The 18,981-nt window shown below is 42.6% G+C and overlaps 3 protein-coding genes across 6 annotated transcripts in view; 2 read left to right on the forward strand and 1 right to left on the reverse strand.

Moving 5' to 3' along the window:
* The window catches only part of COL4A6 (collagen type IV alpha 6 chain), a 108,307-nt gene extending 105,486 nt beyond the window's left edge, over positions 1 to 2,821 (forward strand). For all 3 annotated transcript variants that reach the window (XM_077185815.1, XM_077185817.1, XM_077185816.1), the window contains one exon: positions 166 to 2,821. In XM_077185815.1, the coding sequence (XP_077041930.1) occupies positions 166 to 426 (261 nt within the window). In that variant the 3' untranslated portion in view covers positions 427 to 2,821. The remainder of the gene's footprint in view (positions 1 to 165) is intronic.
* A 202-nt stretch (positions 2,822 to 3,023) lies between these two features.
* ATG4A (autophagy related 4A cysteine peptidase) lies at positions 3,024 to 14,974 on the reverse strand. 2 transcript variants are annotated; one of them, XM_054641462.2, is made up of 13 exons: positions 14,855 to 14,974; positions 13,343 to 13,453; positions 12,124 to 12,195; positions 11,344 to 11,442; positions 10,041 to 10,142; positions 9,475 to 9,547; positions 8,519 to 8,598; positions 7,308 to 7,495; positions 7,127 to 7,205; positions 6,052 to 6,197; positions 5,416 to 5,472; positions 4,474 to 4,585; positions 3,024 to 4,193 (listed from the first exon to the last, which is right to left on the reverse strand). In XM_054641462.2, the coding sequence occupies exons 1-13, from the start codon at positions 14,862 to 14,864 to the stop codon at positions 4,129 to 4,131; spliced, it is 1,194 nt and encodes a 397-aa protein (XP_054497437.2). In that variant the 5' UTR covers positions 14,865 to 14,974; the 3' UTR covers positions 3,024 to 4,128. The 2 variants fall into 2 exon arrangements, with proteins under 2 accessions (XP_054497437.2, XP_077041935.1); XM_077185820.1 differs by lacking the exon at positions 14,855 to 14,974 and adding an exon at positions 14,350 to 14,642.
* A 118-nt stretch (positions 14,975 to 15,092) lies between these two features.
* Positions 15,093 to 18,968, forward strand: PSMD10 (proteasome 26S subunit, non-ATPase 10). The gene is made up of 5 exons (XM_054641253.2): positions 15,093 to 15,251; positions 15,340 to 15,438; positions 16,372 to 16,518; positions 16,626 to 16,792; positions 17,802 to 18,968. The coding sequence occupies exons 1-5, from the start codon at positions 15,138 to 15,140 to the stop codon at positions 17,953 to 17,955; spliced, it is 681 nt and encodes a 226-aa protein (XP_054497228.1). The 5' UTR covers positions 15,093 to 15,137; the 3' UTR covers positions 17,956 to 18,968.
* Positions 18,969 to 18,981: the final 13 nt, after the last annotated feature.

Below are 18,981 nucleotides of genomic sequence, written 5' to 3' on the forward strand. Positions count from 1 at the left end.
AAGTGAAAAGCTGGTTTTCCATTATTCCAGGCCTGCATATTCAGCCTAAGAATGTTTGCTCTTTGCCTTCTAGCCCTGACTCGAGACTGATACACATAGCCAGGGTGTAATTTTGGTTGCCTGTTTACCTCCTTTGAGCTCACTGAATTGCCATCTTTATTTCAGCACACTGCAGCGGGGGCAGAAGGTGGAGGCCAGTCCCTGGTCTCACCTGGCTCCTGCCTGGAGGATTTCCGAGCCACTCCTTTCATCGAGTGCAACGGTGCTCGGGGCACGTGCCACTACTTTGCCAACAAGTACAGCTTCTGGCTGACCACGGTGGAGCAGGAGCAGCAGTTTGTCAGTGCTCCCCCCTCAGAGACGCTCAAGGCGGGGCAGCTTCGGACTCGCGTCAGCCGCTGCCAGGTGTGCATGAAGAACTTGTAGTAACAGAGGTCAGTTATGGGAACAGGCTTTGTTAACCCACGTTAGACATCACTGACTGGAGAAGGGTAAATTCACAAACCTCTTTTGTGTGTGTTTGATGGGTGAATCGAGACAGCCAGAACTCTACAGAAATCAAGTTTCAAGTCCAGGAATTTGTGCGCAGAGGAGGGAAAGACCAGTGTTCTGAAGCCATTTTTTTAATGAAACATGGTGCTATGTTTTTTACTTCAATGTTTTTTTCCCCTCCTTTATGGCTACCTCAGAAAGTCTCAGTGAGTTCCTTACTCAGACTGAAGAGCAGCTGACACCTTGTACCACTCCTCTGTCCGAGGCACATCCAGTCATCACCCAGAGAGACTTTGCCAAAGCCAGGCTCAATTAGTGCCTTTGCAAACAGTATTTGGTCTAGTGTAAGCAAGTGGAGACTCATTCTCCTGTGAAACACAGAACCAGCTAAAATGTATCAGGATATGCTGGGTGACTTGGAAACACTATGCACTAATGGTTAATAATGGATTTTCTTAGAAAAATTGAAAAATGAATTATTTGCTTTGCTTATTACACAGATGGCACATTCTTCCTCCAGTGACAGGTAACCAGTTCTAATCCAGCCTGCTATCCACAGCCTACCTTAATGCAATTTTTCATGTGAAGATAAATCCAAAACACCTCTACCATTTTCCGTTGCTTTCTATTGAAATATATTCCAGGTCTGTTGGCTTCAAGGTCTGTGCTTATCTCCTTGCAGCCACTGATATACAGCCATACTTTATCAGCCAACATTTTATTACTCTGAACATAAATTTCCTTTCTGAGGCAGCTTTGGCACACTTATTTTCAAGCTTATTATTCAAGCTGTGTGTGTTTGAAATGTAGAGCCTTCACTAGATGGCATGCAAGCTTATGCAGATACAGGAGTAAGCAGCAATAGGATGTACATTTTTTACTCCTGCAGTCACCATGTGTTGTATACTCCTTCCTCTGGGCTTTATTGCTGTAAGTTTAAGAAAATTGTATCTCTACTGTATGCACTGTTAACTTTCCTTCAGGGCAAAATTAAAGAGAAGTGCCACTAATTGGATTTTCCTTGTATATTTTAGGGGAAAGCCATGACAAAGGTATGGTTATAGCTATAATGAATTCATTCAGTAGGACTAAAGTTATTACCTTTAACCTCTCTGGAGTGAAGGGTGTGAAATCCTTGTCTATTGACATTCCAGGACATTTCAAAGGAGTGCCTTGCAAATACACTGTCACCTTGGCTTAAAAATCTTGAGGATAAAACTATTCAGAAAATTATTATTAATGCACAACTGAGACATTATTTTAAGCAGATAATAATCAGTAAAGATGAAAGTATTACTTGCATAACACATTATTATCCTCACAGATGGAGGTCAGAGCTCTCCAAGTCCTGGAGTTAAACCACACTAGAGATGAACAGGGAAGTTGAGGAACAATGTAGTCTTTCATCTCACTTATTCCTAATTGTGAAAGATCAGCAACTGCTTTGGATGTATTTTGCAAGTATCTTTAAGGCATTTTAACACTCCTGAGCAGCAGTCCTTTCCTGCAGGATATTCAATCTAGTTCCTAGCTGGCCTGGCACAGACAGAGCATGTGGGATTTACATCCTGGGTTATGCCCATACAACTTTAAATCACTTGTGTGCACAGAGCAAAGCTCAAGACTTCTGAAAAATCACACGATAACTGACAAAGTACAAGGAAATTTTCATCCACTGGCTTCCCATGGTGCTACAAAGAGTCTGGTTGGTCAGGTCTTTTATCTGCAGGGACTTGGCTTTGTTTTTCAACATGACACATGCTAACACAATTAATTTATTCCCCAGGACCAGAGCTTTATGCATTTTAAGCAGTACTGCCTTTAGAGAGCTGCTTCTCTCAAAGTCACCAGCTCCACTGCTGTCCCTGTCCAAGCTTCCATCCATTTCCACCAGCCCCTCCCTGGCAGGTGCAGGGAGCAGGAATTCCAATCACCATCAGCCCCATTTTCATCCAGCTGTTTACCCCCACCCAGAATCCTTCAAGAGCTCTGCAAGGTTCAGGCTCCTCTCTGAAGGGGCTAAGGGTGGCTTGGGGAATGAGCACCTGGTACTCCATCAAGGATCTTTTAATTTATTTTTTAGCAGGTACTGCTCAAGACTGAGCATTTCAGAACAAGGGCTCATTTTAATTTCTTGTCTCTGGGGAGGAGAGGGCTGCAACTGATGTCATAAGCATAGTAACTTCATGTATTAATGAAAAATAAATACTTTGTTTAAAAAAAAACAAACCACAAAACCTGTGCAGCTACTCCATGGAGAGGGGAAGAAAATGATATTTTTCCTATATGTATTTCCAAACCACAGCTACTAAACATTGAAGGCAAACAAGATGACTGTGCCCATGTCATGACTATTTTCTTGGAAATCACACTGGCCCTGATGCAGAAGTGCAAGTGAGAGGAGACAGCATTCAGGATTTCTCTACATGGTCATTTATTACTGAAGATCAAAGTGTGTGACTCATGTCCATTACACTATTGTGACAAGGTGATCAGAATGGGGACTGTGATAGTAAAAAGGAACTGTAGAATGAATTAAAAGATCTTTGCCTTTATTCTGAGCTGGTTTTCTTAGAGCTGCTACAGAGATACTCTTTCTAAAAAGAAACAAAACTGCACCGGCTCTGCTGATAAAACTGGAGAATTAAGGCACTTTTACCAAAACAGATTTCCAAAGGCAACAAGTCAAAACCCAACAATTAAGTAATTTGCATATGCCTATATATTAAGTTTTAAGATAACCTGGGTTATATTTAGTTCACACAAACAAATTAACAAAATATAGCAGCATACAACCTATGAAAAGCTTAAGAAATTTATTAGATGCACAGATAAAGTGCAGTGACAGAGATACTTGTGTAAATCTTTTTTAAAATAAATAAGGTACAGTTAAACCACCTTTGACTCGCTTTAGCTCCGGAAGAAAAGTCAGCCTAAGTTTTAATGATTGAACTTTAAGGTCAAGGTGAAATATATCATAACAGTGGTTGTGATCTGTATCAACTCTTTGAGGCTCCTGTTCCTCTTGAGGTCTCCCAGAAACAGGAAGGCTATTGCAAAATGGATACGTTAGACATAGTTCCTTTCACAGAAACATTTTTGTCATAAAGTGTGGTTGCTCAAATACATGTTAAAATATTTAACAAGGAAACAATTTTCTCCTGATCCAGTTGATCTTTTAAACAAGACAATGCATTTTTTCTACGATGCAGCCCACAGGAAGGAACAGAAGTAGACATCCTCCTTAACTGAAGACTCTTGCTTTAAGAACTAAACTATTGCATTATATGAGAGCAAGAAATACCCATTTTGTGTTATCCCTTTCTCCAAACATACAGCCCCACTGACAGACTTATTTTTGCCTTAATCTCAGAGGTCCATTTGTCTTCAAGAAAGACACACATTAAAAAGAGGTTCCCTTTCAGGGTCTTATAATAAAATCTTTCAGTGCCTTTCCATCTGGGGAAGCTCTTTGACAGAAGGAACTGTCCCTGTAGGAGTTTGGATGATACCAGATGTTTGTGCTCTGCTATCCATGATTTCAGGCACTTGTGGGCTAACATGGCTGTGTAATTTATGTCAATGCAATAATATTAGCAATATGTTCAACACTCAGAAGGGTCACCACAGTTTCCTTCATACACTCAGGATTTCAAATTCTTCTTCCAATTCAAATAGCTTGTCAGTAGATTCAATGAGTTCTGAAAAATAAATTAAACCATTTAGAATGTGAAGACATGCCTGATTTTGTTTACTAAAAAAACCCTCAAACCTCCCATCCTTCTGAAATGCTGCCTTTGAAATATTTTCAAAGATTAAAAAATATCTTGTGCTAACACATGTAAATTGGACAGGGGCTGTTTGGATAACTGATACTGTGTAAGAGCAAGGCATTTAATCATGCACTGATTGCTTGATCCTCAGGAGAGCCCAGTGGTTCTGCTGGCTGAGGAGCCCCACTCTGCTTTCAGTGTACCACACCTGCCCCTGTGGTTGTCACTTCTGGCTTGGTTGGAGGTATGAAAGGAGGCCAGTGGGGTGGGTGCTTCTGGACCAGCTCAAACATCCGCAGGCTCTGCTGCTTTAGAATCTCCTGAGGACAGAATACAAACCAAAAACCATTTTTAACACTGTATATCTGCCAAAGAACAAAGGCTGTAAATTCCTGTTAGGTCAGGTACCTGCCATCATGAATCACAGCTTCACACATCTCTAGTATTGTCCTACTTGAAAACACACCTGGAAGAGGGATCTCTTAAACTCCTACAAGTTACCAGTGCATTATAACAAGCTTTTATACATCTGTAATTTTGTTTATATGGAGCAAACACATACCAGGAACATACTTCTGCCTTTTAAAAGTAAATTACCTGCTTGAACCTCTCTGTGTTCAAGTTTTCTGTTGATCAATGGGAACAAAAGACAGCTCTATCTACTCAAAAAAATCCAAGAGATTTTGGAAGATAGGTTTTGATCAGGAGAAACAAGTTATTATTGAAGCAAAATTTCACTGCTATCAGGTGAGCTCCATCATATCCTCTACTTCAGTTATTTGCAAACTGCTTTCTGTAGCCTTTTTTTTAAATAAATGCTTTTGGCTGGTGGTACTTTATATTCACATCCCTGTTGCTTAATATTCCAGCTGCTTGCTGTGTTTCTCAGTAAATGACTTAGGTATAAGCCACTAACACAGTACTGCTAACAGAAGACACACTCAGAAGGGGTGGATGCACTTCTTCTCCCAGTGCCAGGGCTCAGGGTTGCAAAATGCTGAACAAGCTCCATCAGCAGTGTCAGCTCTCCCTGATCATTAGTGCCACCTTCATTGGGGATCATTTGATTTGAAGGCTGGAAATTTCCATTAACCAAAAAAAGAACAGTATCCATGATTTCATACAGAGCAAAAAAGATAGTAGTATTTACCTTTTGTACAAGACTACACCAGTTATCAAAATCACATTCTTCTTTGCAAAAGAAGCCCTAAGAAAAGAATACACAGTAATATAAAATACAATATGCCAATGAGCAAAGATGCTGTGGTATCTATGTATGGGTTATATCTCAAGTGACAATCACCCATAACCCAACCAAAGGACACTGGCACGAGATCAGACTGGATTTCTTCAACTACCACAGTATTCTTGTGGTCTATACTGGATTATTCTACAAGTAATTTCACTTGAAGATTTGTAGATTAAATAAAACAAGCTCAGGTTAAGTATCTTCTTGAGAACAACCAATGCACAGATGATAGTAATGGAATAAAATAATGAAACCTGATCCAGTTCCTTGCTTTGACTTTCAAACTATTTCTTGGAAAAGGTCTATGTTGCCCAGGAAAGAAATGTAATTGGCTCCCCAAGATACAAACAGTTGGTTCCCTGCTTGAGCTAAAATTAATGTATCCTATGCAGTTCAACTACTATGTGTTGAATTTTAGATTGCAGAAGAGTGCCCTGAGATCTTGATGTGATCAAGGAAACATGTTGCTGCCCTTACCAATACACAGAGGTATTGCTCTGAACAAAGTACACACATTTATTATTTTCTAACACCTACTAAAGCTACTGAAGGGTCCAAATTCATGATCTTCATTCTGTGTGGGGCTTGCTGGCAGTGGAAGCTCTTGTCATCAACTGTGCCATTTTCTTCTGAATCTACAAAACTCTGAGTGGTGTGAGGGTCCAAGTAGATCAGCTCATTGCCTGGAGGAGTAAAATTCACATGGTGATAACAAGCAGGAAGCAGTAATGAACACTTTATCCATCCAGACTTGTAAAACATAAATTGGATTGTCAGCACAGTCTGTATCTCAACTCTCTAGCTAGGGAGTCTTAAAGAGAACTGTACAGCAGAAAGGCACAACAGTATCCCACGGGGATTTAGTATAATTTTCCACTGTTACTTTTTAGGGTAGATTTTTTGAATTGTTTTTTTTCCTACCTTTGTCACATACTTTCCTTTATATACATGAAGTCCAGTACATTTTCTAAAAATCTCAACTGCAGTAATCCCTAACATTCCTCAGATCAAAGATACAGGATGACCACAAATCCAATCTGTAATCCCATTAGGCATTCACCCAGAAATTGAACAAATAAGTCTGACTAAAACAGCTCAGGTTTTACAAAAGAAAGAACAAAATATCCAAGGAGTTATGGATCAAACCAGGGTAAAATATCAAAGCTGAATCCAGGATCAAGTATTGCATTAATTACTAAAGACATGGAAGAAGTCTTTATGAAAGACATACTGCTTTGAGAAAAAATTGAAAAATATGAGATAATAATTTAAGAAAGCCAGGAAGGAAAAGAATAAAACAAGACACTCTTCACTGGAAAGTATTAATGATTAGAAAAAATACAGTATTTAGGCAGCAGTGGCACCTGACATTTGTTGAATGCTACCAACTTAGTGTCTTGTTCTTGCTTATATCATTCCATATTTTAATATCAAGCTTTGCTGCTTCTTTTCTGTTCCTATCAGGATGGTCTCATACTGTTCCTGAAGTGTCTGAGGCATGTTTCTTCTTCTCCATGCTCACATTTAAAATGCTTACTACTGCCCCTTCCCAAAGAAAATCCTTTCTCTTTCAGTCATATGGATATTTGGAGTAAGTTTCTTTCTTCCTTACCTAAAAATCCTATAAAATAATAGGCATTATTGGGTTTCCCTCCTAATGCTCCCAAAGACTGTGGCATCTTAAAGCATTCCTAGGAGTCCAAAGAGAGAAAAATTAAATTGATTTGTTTACTGATGTACCAGATACCTGAACTTTTTCACATACACAAACAAGTGACTGAAGAATGCCTTACTTTAAATGCATCAATATACACGGGATTGATGTGATTAATCCCTAGCCGGAGAGGGATAATGAGCAGGAGGGGTTTCCAGCCTGGGCACAATCCTGCTGTGTTCTTGTTTGGGCCAAGAGCACTTCTGTGCAAATGTGCACTGCTGTGGGCAACACTGCTGCTCTGGGCAGGGGACCAGCACATCTTCTCTGGGGGAATGAAAAGAGACATCAGTGAATGCACACAGCAACACAGAGCACATCTTGCAATCATGAATTAAATTGCTTTTCCAGACAGCTTTATAGAGCTCCTGTTTTAAGACAAAAGGAGCAAGGCATGGAAATCCTGATCTTTAGAAGTAATTTTGGCAGTCAGAGTATGTGCTGGCACATTAGTGAGACACAGGAAAATGAGGGGATGAATGTTTAGGACTGAAGCTACATTTACTACTCGCAGTATTAAAGCTGTCAAGCTTTGCCTGGGAGATGATATAGCAGGGAGGAAGCATCAGAAACTCTTCAGGGAACTCTTCCCTTCCAGTGATGTAGACATAAAATAAGCAGAAGTAGGGACTAAAGTAGACCCAGGCTGTGGCTGAATAACACTTGTAAACCCACCCTTCTTACAGTTATAAGTTGAAAATGGGCCACGCATTTCTGAAGGATCTGCCCCTCATTTCCCTTTTGCTTGACAAAAGCAAATTTCTGGCAAACTCTGTATTACAAACAATTCCCTGTATTTTTACATACTTCAACTTCATTCCATTGCTGGAGTAGGAGTTAAGGTAGCACAGACCAAACTCCACTTTCTCATCCACATGGTATGTGGAGTTGGTCACCAAAAATCCCTCCCTGCTAACTTTACTTTTGGAAACCCCAAACCTGAGTATCCATTTCCTTCATTCCTTTTCTTACCCTGGGAACACATAGGGATGGTGCCAAGATTTTGTCCATACTTAGATACATTCAGGAGAGTGAATTCAAATCAAAAACTGTCACCAAGGAAATAATCACAGAATCATCAAATTATTTAGGCCAGAAAAGACCTTTAACATCATCAAATCCAACCACTACCCTAATGCTCCCAGAAGTAGTTTGTCCAAACATTTAAATTTGCCATGAGCTTGAGCTACTCTTTGGTATCTGCTGAGACACTACAGCAGATTTCTGAGCTACTCTTTGGTATCTGCTGAGACACTACAGCAGTGCTGCAGAAGCTCCAGTTTCACTTACTGATGTCCTCGATGACCACTGTATTGTCCATAGACACATAAACTGCTAATGAATTCCATTCATCAAATAAAGCAAGCTTCCTAGAAAACACAGAGGCAATAATTAATAAAAGCTTACTAGGACCATAAGGATAGCTTTAACTCAGGACAGTTAAATAGTTCTTGAGTACAAAAGTCACTTATTTGGAAGAAAAATTTGTTGGTTTTTTAAGTCTCCATGTAATAAAAAGATAACTTTCAGTGTTTAACATACTTAGAAAAAAAAATAATGAGTGGTTCCAGGAAAAGCACACACATTATACCATGTGAAAGCTGTTTTGTCCTTTTGCCAAATGCAGGGAGAGTAACAGCTCAACCACATGACTAGGTTTATTACTTTGTATTGCAATTAACAGATTCCACTGTAGAATTCTGCCCATGGTGCCCAACATCATGTAGAGAAGAAAAAAAATTCCTATGCCAGTTTTTCCACATTACTCTGTGCTTAAGAAGTTCCACTAAACTTAGTGGAACTATTTTCAGGTTGTTAAAAGCCAGAGCAGCTCAAGATTTTGGAACCCAAAAGTTAGTAGGGTGGCATAACAGCACACAGGTTTCTGTCCACTTTGTGTGACATCCAGAACTCTGGGGAAGGGAGCTCTCAGACTGCACAGGCAGTGCTGGTTGTCTAAAATAAGCCTGAAAAACTGGTATGTGAGTCAAGAAGAATTTGTAAGGGAAAGGAGCTGGAGGCCAGGACATCCTTCAGCTCCTTTCTCTCTCCAGAACGTGTCTGTCCCAGGGCTGCAGCAAATGGCACCCAGGAGCTGCAGGATGGGACATTCCCTATCTGGGACATTCCCCATCCCTCAGCAATCAGCTCTAGTGAGGCCTCCAGGCCAGGAGGAGCTCCCAGGCTCTCCCCAGCAGCCTTGGGCAGCCCAGGAGCACCCCCAGGGCGGCCCTGCCATGACTTACTTCAGTACTTGAGCAACTGTATTTGGTCCAAACCACTCTCCAATGGACTTCCCCTCTCCAACACCCATCTGTGCTGTTGTTGAAAAGGAAAACACACACAGGAAAAACCACAGAGAGGCTGGTCACAGTCTGTGTCACACAGCATGGCCTACTAATACCTTGACAAACACTCTAGAGCAAGTGCAAGCTGTATTTAGCAACAACAATTATTTTCTCAATCTATACTCTTTTCAACACTTAATGACTGCTAGTTCCCTTGGAAGAAGTTCCTAAACTGTAATGACAACTACAAACACGTCCTTACTTACAAATTACAGCAATAACTTCTATGACTGTCTACTTTAACACTATCAACTCTGCTACCCAAAACCTGCACACTGTATTCTAGAATACAGATTTATTTAGGTCTTAGTGAATAATATTTCTGAATTATTATCCTTCATACCCACTTGCATACATTTTTATTTATATATAAAAATATACATTGTCTTCATAATCACCTTTTAAAAATGTTTCAACACCGTAGGAACTTCAGTAGACAAAAGGAAGTTGATGTGTGTTCTTACCCATTTGGTGGATGGAATAACAGCAATCTTTTCTATCCAGAAAGCACCGTAAGATTCTATGATATTCTTCTGGTTGCTTTTTGTGTTTTTCCCATTGCCAATCTTTCAGGAAAAAAGTTATAGAGATTAAAAAATAATGTTTTCATTGTACTGATCAAATTTCTAGATGGCAGAAAGCCATACAATGAGATTTTAAGAGATGATCCATCTCTAATATTTATATTTTCTTTAGAGATCCTAGAAGTCACACCTTGTCATTTATTATCAAGCTGCCCTTTATCATCACATGCTATTGTGTGAAAATTGAGAAACTAAAATAACAATGCCAACTGCAAGTATATCCTGAGTGATCACTGCTGAGAATTGATAGCTATTCCTCTATGTGAGCTTCCAAGACTATTTAAAACTATCTGTTCTGTTTGGACTTTATCAGATTTGCAAACATTTGTAGGATAATAAGACTCATAAAGCAAAATCCAAACACAATGCTGGCCCTCTCCCAGAGCAAAATGCAAACCATGGCTTTGCCACACGAGCTTCTGCTTCTGACATAAGGTAGTTACCTCACATTTACACAGGGCTGATCCTATTTAGATCCATACTGCAAGTTCAAGATCTAGTTTTTCTCAGGTAACATGTTTGTTTGCCTACTCTTTCAGTTAAATCTTTGCACTACCATTTTGTGTATTCAGTGATTAAATTGGTAAATCCACAAATCGTGCTGCCATCGAAACTTGTGACAAAAGAGCATAAGGATCACAGAGCCAGCCACAGCAAGGTAAATGACAGGAGAGTGACACAAGAGCAGACCTAGACACTCACCCATGACCCTGGGACATGGGGTGTCAGTACAGAATAACAGGCACTAGTGGGGTCTGCTGTGGGGTCTGGACTCAGGCTGATGATGGGTGAGTGGTTTGTGAAGTACTCTGTGTGCTGTCTATCACTCTGTCACTGCTGACACCATCTCCCTGGTGTCATTTTGGTGGCTATGCAATGAAAAGAGGGGAAGAACTCAGACCCATGGTAGCAAGTTCTCCCTTGGCTTCAATTTGGGTATTCCTCAAAAAGATTTATAAAATAACAACAGTGGGATTCCCTATTTGTCCTTCCTCTGTTTTTTTCTCTGCTTAAGGCTGACATGATTTTGCCCATCAGACAAAAAACAGTTCACTAATAACTTTATCAGGGCATCAAAGAGAGTTTCATTAATAAATTTAGGTTTTATGCTTTTATGGAAAACAACATCAAAAATGAAACAGCCTCCAAATAACACAAAAGTTGCCTCAGCAACAGTACTCACCTCTTCCTAAATGTCTGCAGATCAGTGCCTGAGCCAGCATCATCTGCCCACACCTCAGCATGCATCCCCAGCCTGCATCCGACGAGGGACCAGTGCCTCCTGTGAATAGAGGGGCTCAAATCAGCACGGGCTCTGCTCTCACAGAGCCAGCTTCTGAGAGAACCAAAGAAAAACCCCTGAGAACTGAAACTCACAGTCAAACCTCTGACAACTGAAACTCACAGTCACAACTGAAACTCACAGTCAAACCTCTGACAACTGAAACTCACAGTCACAACTGAAACTCACAGTCACAACTGAAATTCACAGTCACAACTGAAGCCCACAGTCAAACCTCTGACAACTGAAACCCACAGTCACAACTGAAAATCACAGTCAAACCTCTGACAACTGAAACTCACAGTCACAACTGAAACTCACAGTCACAACTGAAGCCCACAGTCAAACCTCTGACAACTGAAACTCACAGTCACAACTGAAACTCACAGTCAAACCTCTGACAACTGCCCCACAGCTGAGGGGGAGCCAGCCTGTCCCACTGAGCCAGCTCCTTTCTCCCCACAGTGCTGCTGTCACTTCACTGCTTCCCCACAAACATGAATACCTGATTATATGCAGGTACAAGCAAACACTGATTTTGATAGCTTTAATATTTTGTTTGCATACACAGTTAAATTATGATCAAAATGTTCTAGTACTGTAAAAATAACTTTTCAGTCCCCAACATCATCACTAAGCCTGCTAATCCATAACCAGGCTGCTGGAATGCTGAATACTCACCAATAGGTGAAAATTTTCTTCTATATGTGAACCAGAGACGAGCACTTATATCCAACAATAACTTAGATTTGTCTGGAATAATTTTAAGAGGAAATAAATGATCAAAACGGACTTAAAACTGAAAAATTCAAATTATCCCTGTACAGTTACTATATAGAGTGCATGGAAGGCTCCTATAGCTTTTACATACAAGACCCTTACTACTTAAAACATTTTTTAGCAATTCAAACACAGAGAGCTTTTGCAGACTGCTAATTAAAGTTAACTTATTAAAGATGAAATAATTATTAGCCAATGAAATTTTACAAGGTGCTTGGAATGACTATGCCCAGCCTGAATAAAACAACTCTGTAGAACTGTCCTCAGGAAAGAACTGGTAAAGCAGGTTAAGAAGTTCTACGTGCAAATCAACATGGAATTATACATTACCTCCAAACCCAACAGAGAGTAATTTTAAGAAAAGGTTAATAATGTTAAATTGAATTAAACCTCTCTTTTTTCTTGTTTGTTCAAACACATTTGCACTTACAGAATCCTCCAAAGGCTCTGAAGAATGCTTAAGAATCCTGTTTGCTGCATTTTCCCTTAGCTGTGGCTCAGGCTGGCTTTTCCAAAGGATTCTCCAGCTGATCAAGGCTGCATGCAGCACCCTGGGCTGTCCTGCACTGGGGCCACTGCCTTTGACATTCCACACAGGAGGATGGCCCTGTCTTCTCCCCAGGGAGCAAAACTCATTTCTGAAATCTTACTTTTATATAAACACATTACTCTGCTCTAACTTTTAGGTCATGTACTTATTTTCACTAAAATGCAGTATGTGCCATAGACTAATTTATTGTTGTTATTTGAAATAGCATTGCAGTTGCAAGTAACAGGCTGCAGACAGCATCCCTCATAGGAAAATGACATCAGTAATGCTGAGCATTTCCCAAAAGTTATTTATATGTCTATTTCTGAGGCCCTGATGTTGTGGAGTGACCAGGCTCACATCTGACAGCCTCTGCTATGAATGTGATCATTTTGCATGAATTATAGTGGAAGCACATTGGCCTTGGTTCTGGCTTCTGTACAGGAGGAATTCCACTGCTTACACCTGGTGTCTCACTGATGGAGAACAAACTTCCCTCATTTAGGGAACACAAGGAAATCAGGAGCTGTTGCTACATGTGAATCTATGAATATTCTACCGATGTTAAAGATAATTTCATTCTAAAGATACCTGTGTTTAGGTGGTGTTGCCTTCCTAAAATCCACACTGGCTCATCAGTTTCTGGAAATTCTTCTAAGTAGTCTGACAAAATAGTGATCTGGTTTTCATACCTAGATAAAACTGAACAGGAATACACAAAATTCAAACTCCATTTTATCCCCTTATTCTTTTATACCCAACTTGGAGCTCTCAAACTGAAATAGTTTGAAGTAAGTCTTTACAGTCTTTGGGGCTTCTGAGCAGTGCTGCCAGCTGCTTTTAATTTTCTCCCTTAAAAGCTGTTCTGACTGAAATAACCAAAGCCTTGGTTTTTATTTAGATCCTCAGTGAGTGCTGAGAGAACACCAGGAATAACACCTTTATAAGCAATCTCACTGAAGCCAGCGACAGAAGTTCAGGATGACTGCAGTGAGGATGAGATTTGATTCAAGATAATGAGGAAAGGAAAAAAAAATTAGGCACCACAGCTTGATCTGAAATGTAGAAAAAATACAAATCAGAGTGATTATGGCCTCATGCTTAATGGAAAGCATGTGAAAAGTTTTAGCAAGACTGGGCTTTACTTTCCCAACTGGAGATTTGAAACACTTCAGAAAAAAAAAAAGATGCATTAATGTTATTATTCAACACCATATCTATTTAGTGAAAAATAACAAATGATAATTAATACTACCAAAAGAAGACAGTCCAACTATTTTCTAGCTCGTTAAAATGGTGCTTTTTGGAAGAGTGCAGCAATGCTTCAAGTGTAAAACTTAATGTAAAATCATATATATAAAGTAAGATTCCATTAAAAAGAATATACATTCCAGCGATCAGAAGGGAGCTGCACCACCCTCTGGCTGGAGCCTGGGGCCAGCAGTGCCGAGCCCCGACACTCAGCGTCCCCGCAGGCAGTGGCGAAACTCCGCGCCAGACTCCTCCAGGGCTGGCAGCTCAGCAAAACAACTCTCACCCCGTACTCTGCATTCTCCGTCAGAAAAGCCGTCGCTCACTGCATTTCCAGAGCAAATTACCTGGTTTTTACTGCAAAGACTTAAGACACTCTGGACCCCCGAAATCCAACCGGAGGCACTTGCACCCCCTTCGCGGCCGCCTCTCTCGGCCCCGCTGCCGTCCGACACCCCGGAGCACTTGCAGAAGGCACCGCCGGGATTTCTTTTCCCTTGCCGGGATCCCCTTCCCCTTCCCGGCGCTCTCCCACAGCGCTGCCCGCCGAGCGGCGGCGCCTCCCGGAGCGGGGCTGCCAGACCGGGCTCCGGCCCCTCCGCTGAGGCCGCCCCGCGCCCCGGCCGAGCCCCCTCACGCCCGGGCCCCCTTCCGAGCCCCCAGCCCCGGCCCCGGGAGAGGCCGCGGGACCCAAGCGCCAGGCGACCCCTCAGGGCGGATCGCACCGCGCCGGCTCCCGTCCCTCAGCCCGCGGGCGTCTCCCGTCGCCGGGAGCCCCGCTGGATCCCCGGAGCCCCAGCCTGGCCCCTCAGCGCCGCCCCGCCAGTCGTGCCCGAGCCCCGCGCCCCTCACCGGCCTCCATCCTCCCGCTGTCACCATCCTCCTCCCCTTCGCCCCGACACGGAGGCACAACACGGCCGCACCGCGGGGCGCCCTGGGAGCTGCAGTCCCGCCGCCAGTCGGGAGCGCACCGCCCCCGCGTCCACGGGACTACAAACCCCAGCAGCCCCCGCGGCCCGAGCGGCGAGAGGAGCAGGCGGGCAGGCGCGATTGGCTGGACTGGGCGCCGGCGCCCTCCTGATTGGCGGTTCGGGGGCTTGGCTCCGCCCCGCAGGCGGGGAGGCGCGGGGGCAGCATGGAGGGCGCGGTGTCGGACGTGGCCGTGTGTAACCTGGCGTTCACGGGGCGCCTCGAGGAGCTGCGGGCGCTGCTGCTCCGCGACCGGGCCCAGGCCACGCGGGCCGACCAGGTTAGACGGCTTCGGCCCCGGGCGGCCTGGGGGCGGCTCCTGCCGGCCGCTGCCCATCCGTGACCCGCTGACCGCTTCCCTCCCGCAGGATCACCGCACCGCGCTGCACTGGGCCTGCTCGGCGGGACACACGGACGTCGCGGAGCTCCTGCTCGGGCTCGGCGTGCCTGTCAACGACAAGGACGATGTGAGTCTGAGGGAGCCGCGGGGCGCTCCCGGGGCGCGGGTGCTGCCGGGCCCGCTGCTGTCACGGTTCAGCCGCGGCGGGGCCCTGACAGCTCCCGGAGCTGCTCCCGGCGCCGCTTGCGCCGCTCCCTCCCCGCCCTCGCCCCCTCCTGCCGCCGGCCGGGGCCCCCAGCCGGTGTCTGGCACTTGGGCCGGTCTCGACTGCTCTGTGTCCCTGGGCAGGCAGGGTGAAGTATTCCGCATTTAGAAATGGGCGTGAGAAGGAGGTTTCAGACCTGCTTATTGTCCCGGAATTTTAGGAGAGCTGTATTTATGAAGGAAGCTGCAAAACCAGGGCCATTTGGATAGTTCTTATGGTTTTCACATGACCTTTATCTCCGTGTGATCTCTCAAATATGTTGTGCCAAATCATGAGGCAGCCTGAAGACCTCTCACACTGGAGAAGGCATTAATAAAGCAGGTGCAGGTTCAGTGGTTTTGCAGCTGGAAAGGACATGGCCTGCTCCTGTTCTAGAGGAAGAGTTGAAATATTTGTAGCCATTACAAAGCATCCATAAAGAAGGAAATGTCTCCTCTGTTTAGAGAGTAGGATATAGAAAAAGTTGTTAACACTCTTTTCTACTACTGCTGTTTGTTCTTAAAAAGGCACTAGTGTCTATTCTATAGGGACAAAGTGTTCTGCAAAGATACCATGCATAACTGCATAGCAGAAGTGATTTCTGTCATTTAACTGGCAGCTTTTTCCAGGTACTGAATGCAGGCATGTAAGAAGACATGAGCCTTGCATCTAGTGAAAATCAGTAATATTTTAGCTTTACACTGGTAGGAATATGAGCAGTGTGAGTAGTTCAGGTTTGGCTGGGTTATACATTATCACGTTTTTCTGCCTGAAACTCATGGTTTGAATAATGTGGATTTCTTCTTGCCTCTGTAGGCTGGTTGGACTCCCTTGCACATTGCTGCTTCAGCAGGCCGTGATGAAATTGTGAAAGCCCTCATTGCTAAGGGTGCTCATGTAAATGCTGTCAATCAGAATGGCTGCACACCCCTGCATTATGCAGCCTCCAAAAATAAGCAGGAGGTATGTTTACCTAAGCTACTGGAGCTGCTGGTGTTCTTGGAAGAAGGGTTTAGGTGTATTAAGCCCACATCCTCCTCCCCTGCTCCTTTCTCTTTCAACATGCTCAGATTGCAATCATGCTTTTGGAGAATGGAGCAGATCCAGATGCAACAGACCATTTTGAATCCACCCCGTTACACAGAGCAGCAGCCAAAGGAAACCTAAAAATGGTACAGATCCTCGTGCAGCACAATGCAACTTTGGATATACGGGACTCTGAAGGGAATACTCCTCTGTAAGTAACTTTTTATTTTTATTTTGCTTAATACAGAGTAACCTCTGTGAAATGCAACTCCATTACTTCAATGTCTTTTTCTTTCTTTAATTTTTTTGTTGCTTCAAAATACACTCTTGCTTCACATCCCTGTGCAATTAAAAATTATTTCAGAAAGTCATACTTAGTATTTTGCCATTGTGGTCTGTACATGCATACTTTAACTTGTGTTACTGCATCCACTTAGAGTGTACAACATGTTTTTTATTAATCTATAATACATTGGTTGTTGCTGCAGGGTAGAAAGTGAGCTAATGACATCAGAGTCAGAGGAAACTGGTCTTGCAGGCTGGTCTACTCTGTCCTGCCAAGCAAGAACTCATTTCAGAAGTTTTTCTTCACCTCTCTGAAGAAAATAAGTTGCAATTGAAGTACAATCAGACCAGTGTTTATTGATACCTTAGAGATCAATTTGAATCTGTAAGGGTTACAGCTGCTTTGAAGTTGGTGTCAAAACCACAGTGGAATCCAGATTGTGCTGTGACTAAAATCAAGCAGTAAATTTTAGCTGTACATAAACCCCACTATGGCCCTGGAATGCACAGAGTTCTTCCTAGGACACTGTGCTAAATGGAAAAAAGCATTTGCTGCATTTGCACTAACTCACTAATTTTTTAGCATCAGACAATTTATTTCTCACCTTCAATTTAATAGAGATTGCCATTTTCCATTCTCACTGGATTATGTTCTCTTTAGCTTTGCTGACTGCAGAGCCAAATCCTAACCCAAAGAACTGTCTTAACATTGCAAGGAGAGCAGCAGGAGGACTGTTCTTGAGTTGCTTAATGACAGCAGAGGGACTGGACAGCAAGCTTTGGAATCTGTCTAGGTAGCTGGCTGCTTGTGGGTTTGTTGTTCTCAGATGTATCTCCCCCCAACATTGACACTGTCATTTTGACATGGTGTAATTGTTGCTCTTTACTAGTTTGGACAGTTTAACAGTGGTTTGGGTTTCTTGTTCTCACTGCAGTCATTTAGCCTGCGATGAAGAGAGAGTGGAGGAGGCAAAGCTGCTGGTGTCTCATGGTGCAAGTATTCACATTGAGAATAAAGAAGAGCTGACCCCTCTGAAAGTGGCAAAGGGTGGCCTGGGAGCCATCCTTAAAAGAATGGTGGAAGGCTAGAGGGGGCTTCACTTGAGTCTGTCTCCTGTTGCACTTCTGCTTAGGATTGCAAACTTCATATTTTGATAGTTCATCTGGGATGTCATGTATGGTATCAGCATGGTAATGAAATATTTTTATTGAAGCTGTCCTTCAAGTTCAGTGCCAAAACAACTCTTTGTACTTCTGTTAATTAAATCGTTCACTGACTTTAAAGTATTTTTCAATATCTTGCAGTTTTCTTTCAGTTTACAGTGTGATGTGTATAAATGTGGTATTCCTTCTACTTTAGATCCCAGTTTAGAATTATTTCTTTCAAGAAACAGGACCAAAAATCTTTTAGCCGTTTAAATGCAAATTTGTTTTCTTCTAGAGTCTTTGTTTTTTCTCTTAGCTTTTGTGATATGTGTATGGGGTTTTGTCTGTTTTGTGGGTACTGATTGTCTTTCTCCAGATGATTCTAAGCTACACTGTATTTCTCTTTGTGGAATGCAGTTTGCTTAGTTACTTAGATAACTGTATCCATTTTTGCTACTCTTGGTGTATTAAGTGAAATCTGAGTTTTTAAAGCTTTTCTGTTGTTACTGGTTGTTACCCTGTTTTTCTCTGAGTCTTTAAATACATGTATTTGATGAAGTGCACTGGACTGCTTGCAGAATGCAGGCACAGTTTCAGGGTTACCTCTGCAAATACACTGTTTTATAATGGATGGCTCTGGATACTCCTCTGGGATGTACTTCAACTTCAATATTTTTTCTTCTTGTTCCTTTTGAAGGTTTTTTTTTCTGTTCTCTTTGACTCCCATATGCAGCACTGACACTTGCAGTTTACGATCTTATAACAGAAGCCTGGTTTAACCTTGATTTACTCATAGCAAATCCTGATATTAAGTTATTACAAGGCAGAGCTAACAAGGTAGAGCCTGAGAAGTGACCTCCTCTCCTGATGTTAAGATAATTTTTGTCACCGGTGGATAGATTTCCACTTGAACAAAAAATGAAATTCTGTGAAATAAAGAACTTTCCTAAACAACAGTCTTTGGTATTA

The sequence above is a fragment of the Agelaius phoeniceus genome, chromosome 14 (assembly GCF_051311805.1).
Source record: "Agelaius phoeniceus isolate bAgePho1 chromosome 14, bAgePho1.hap1, whole genome shotgun sequence".
Taxonomy (NCBI): Eukaryota; Metazoa; Chordata; class Aves; order Passeriformes; family Icteridae; genus Agelaius; species Agelaius phoeniceus.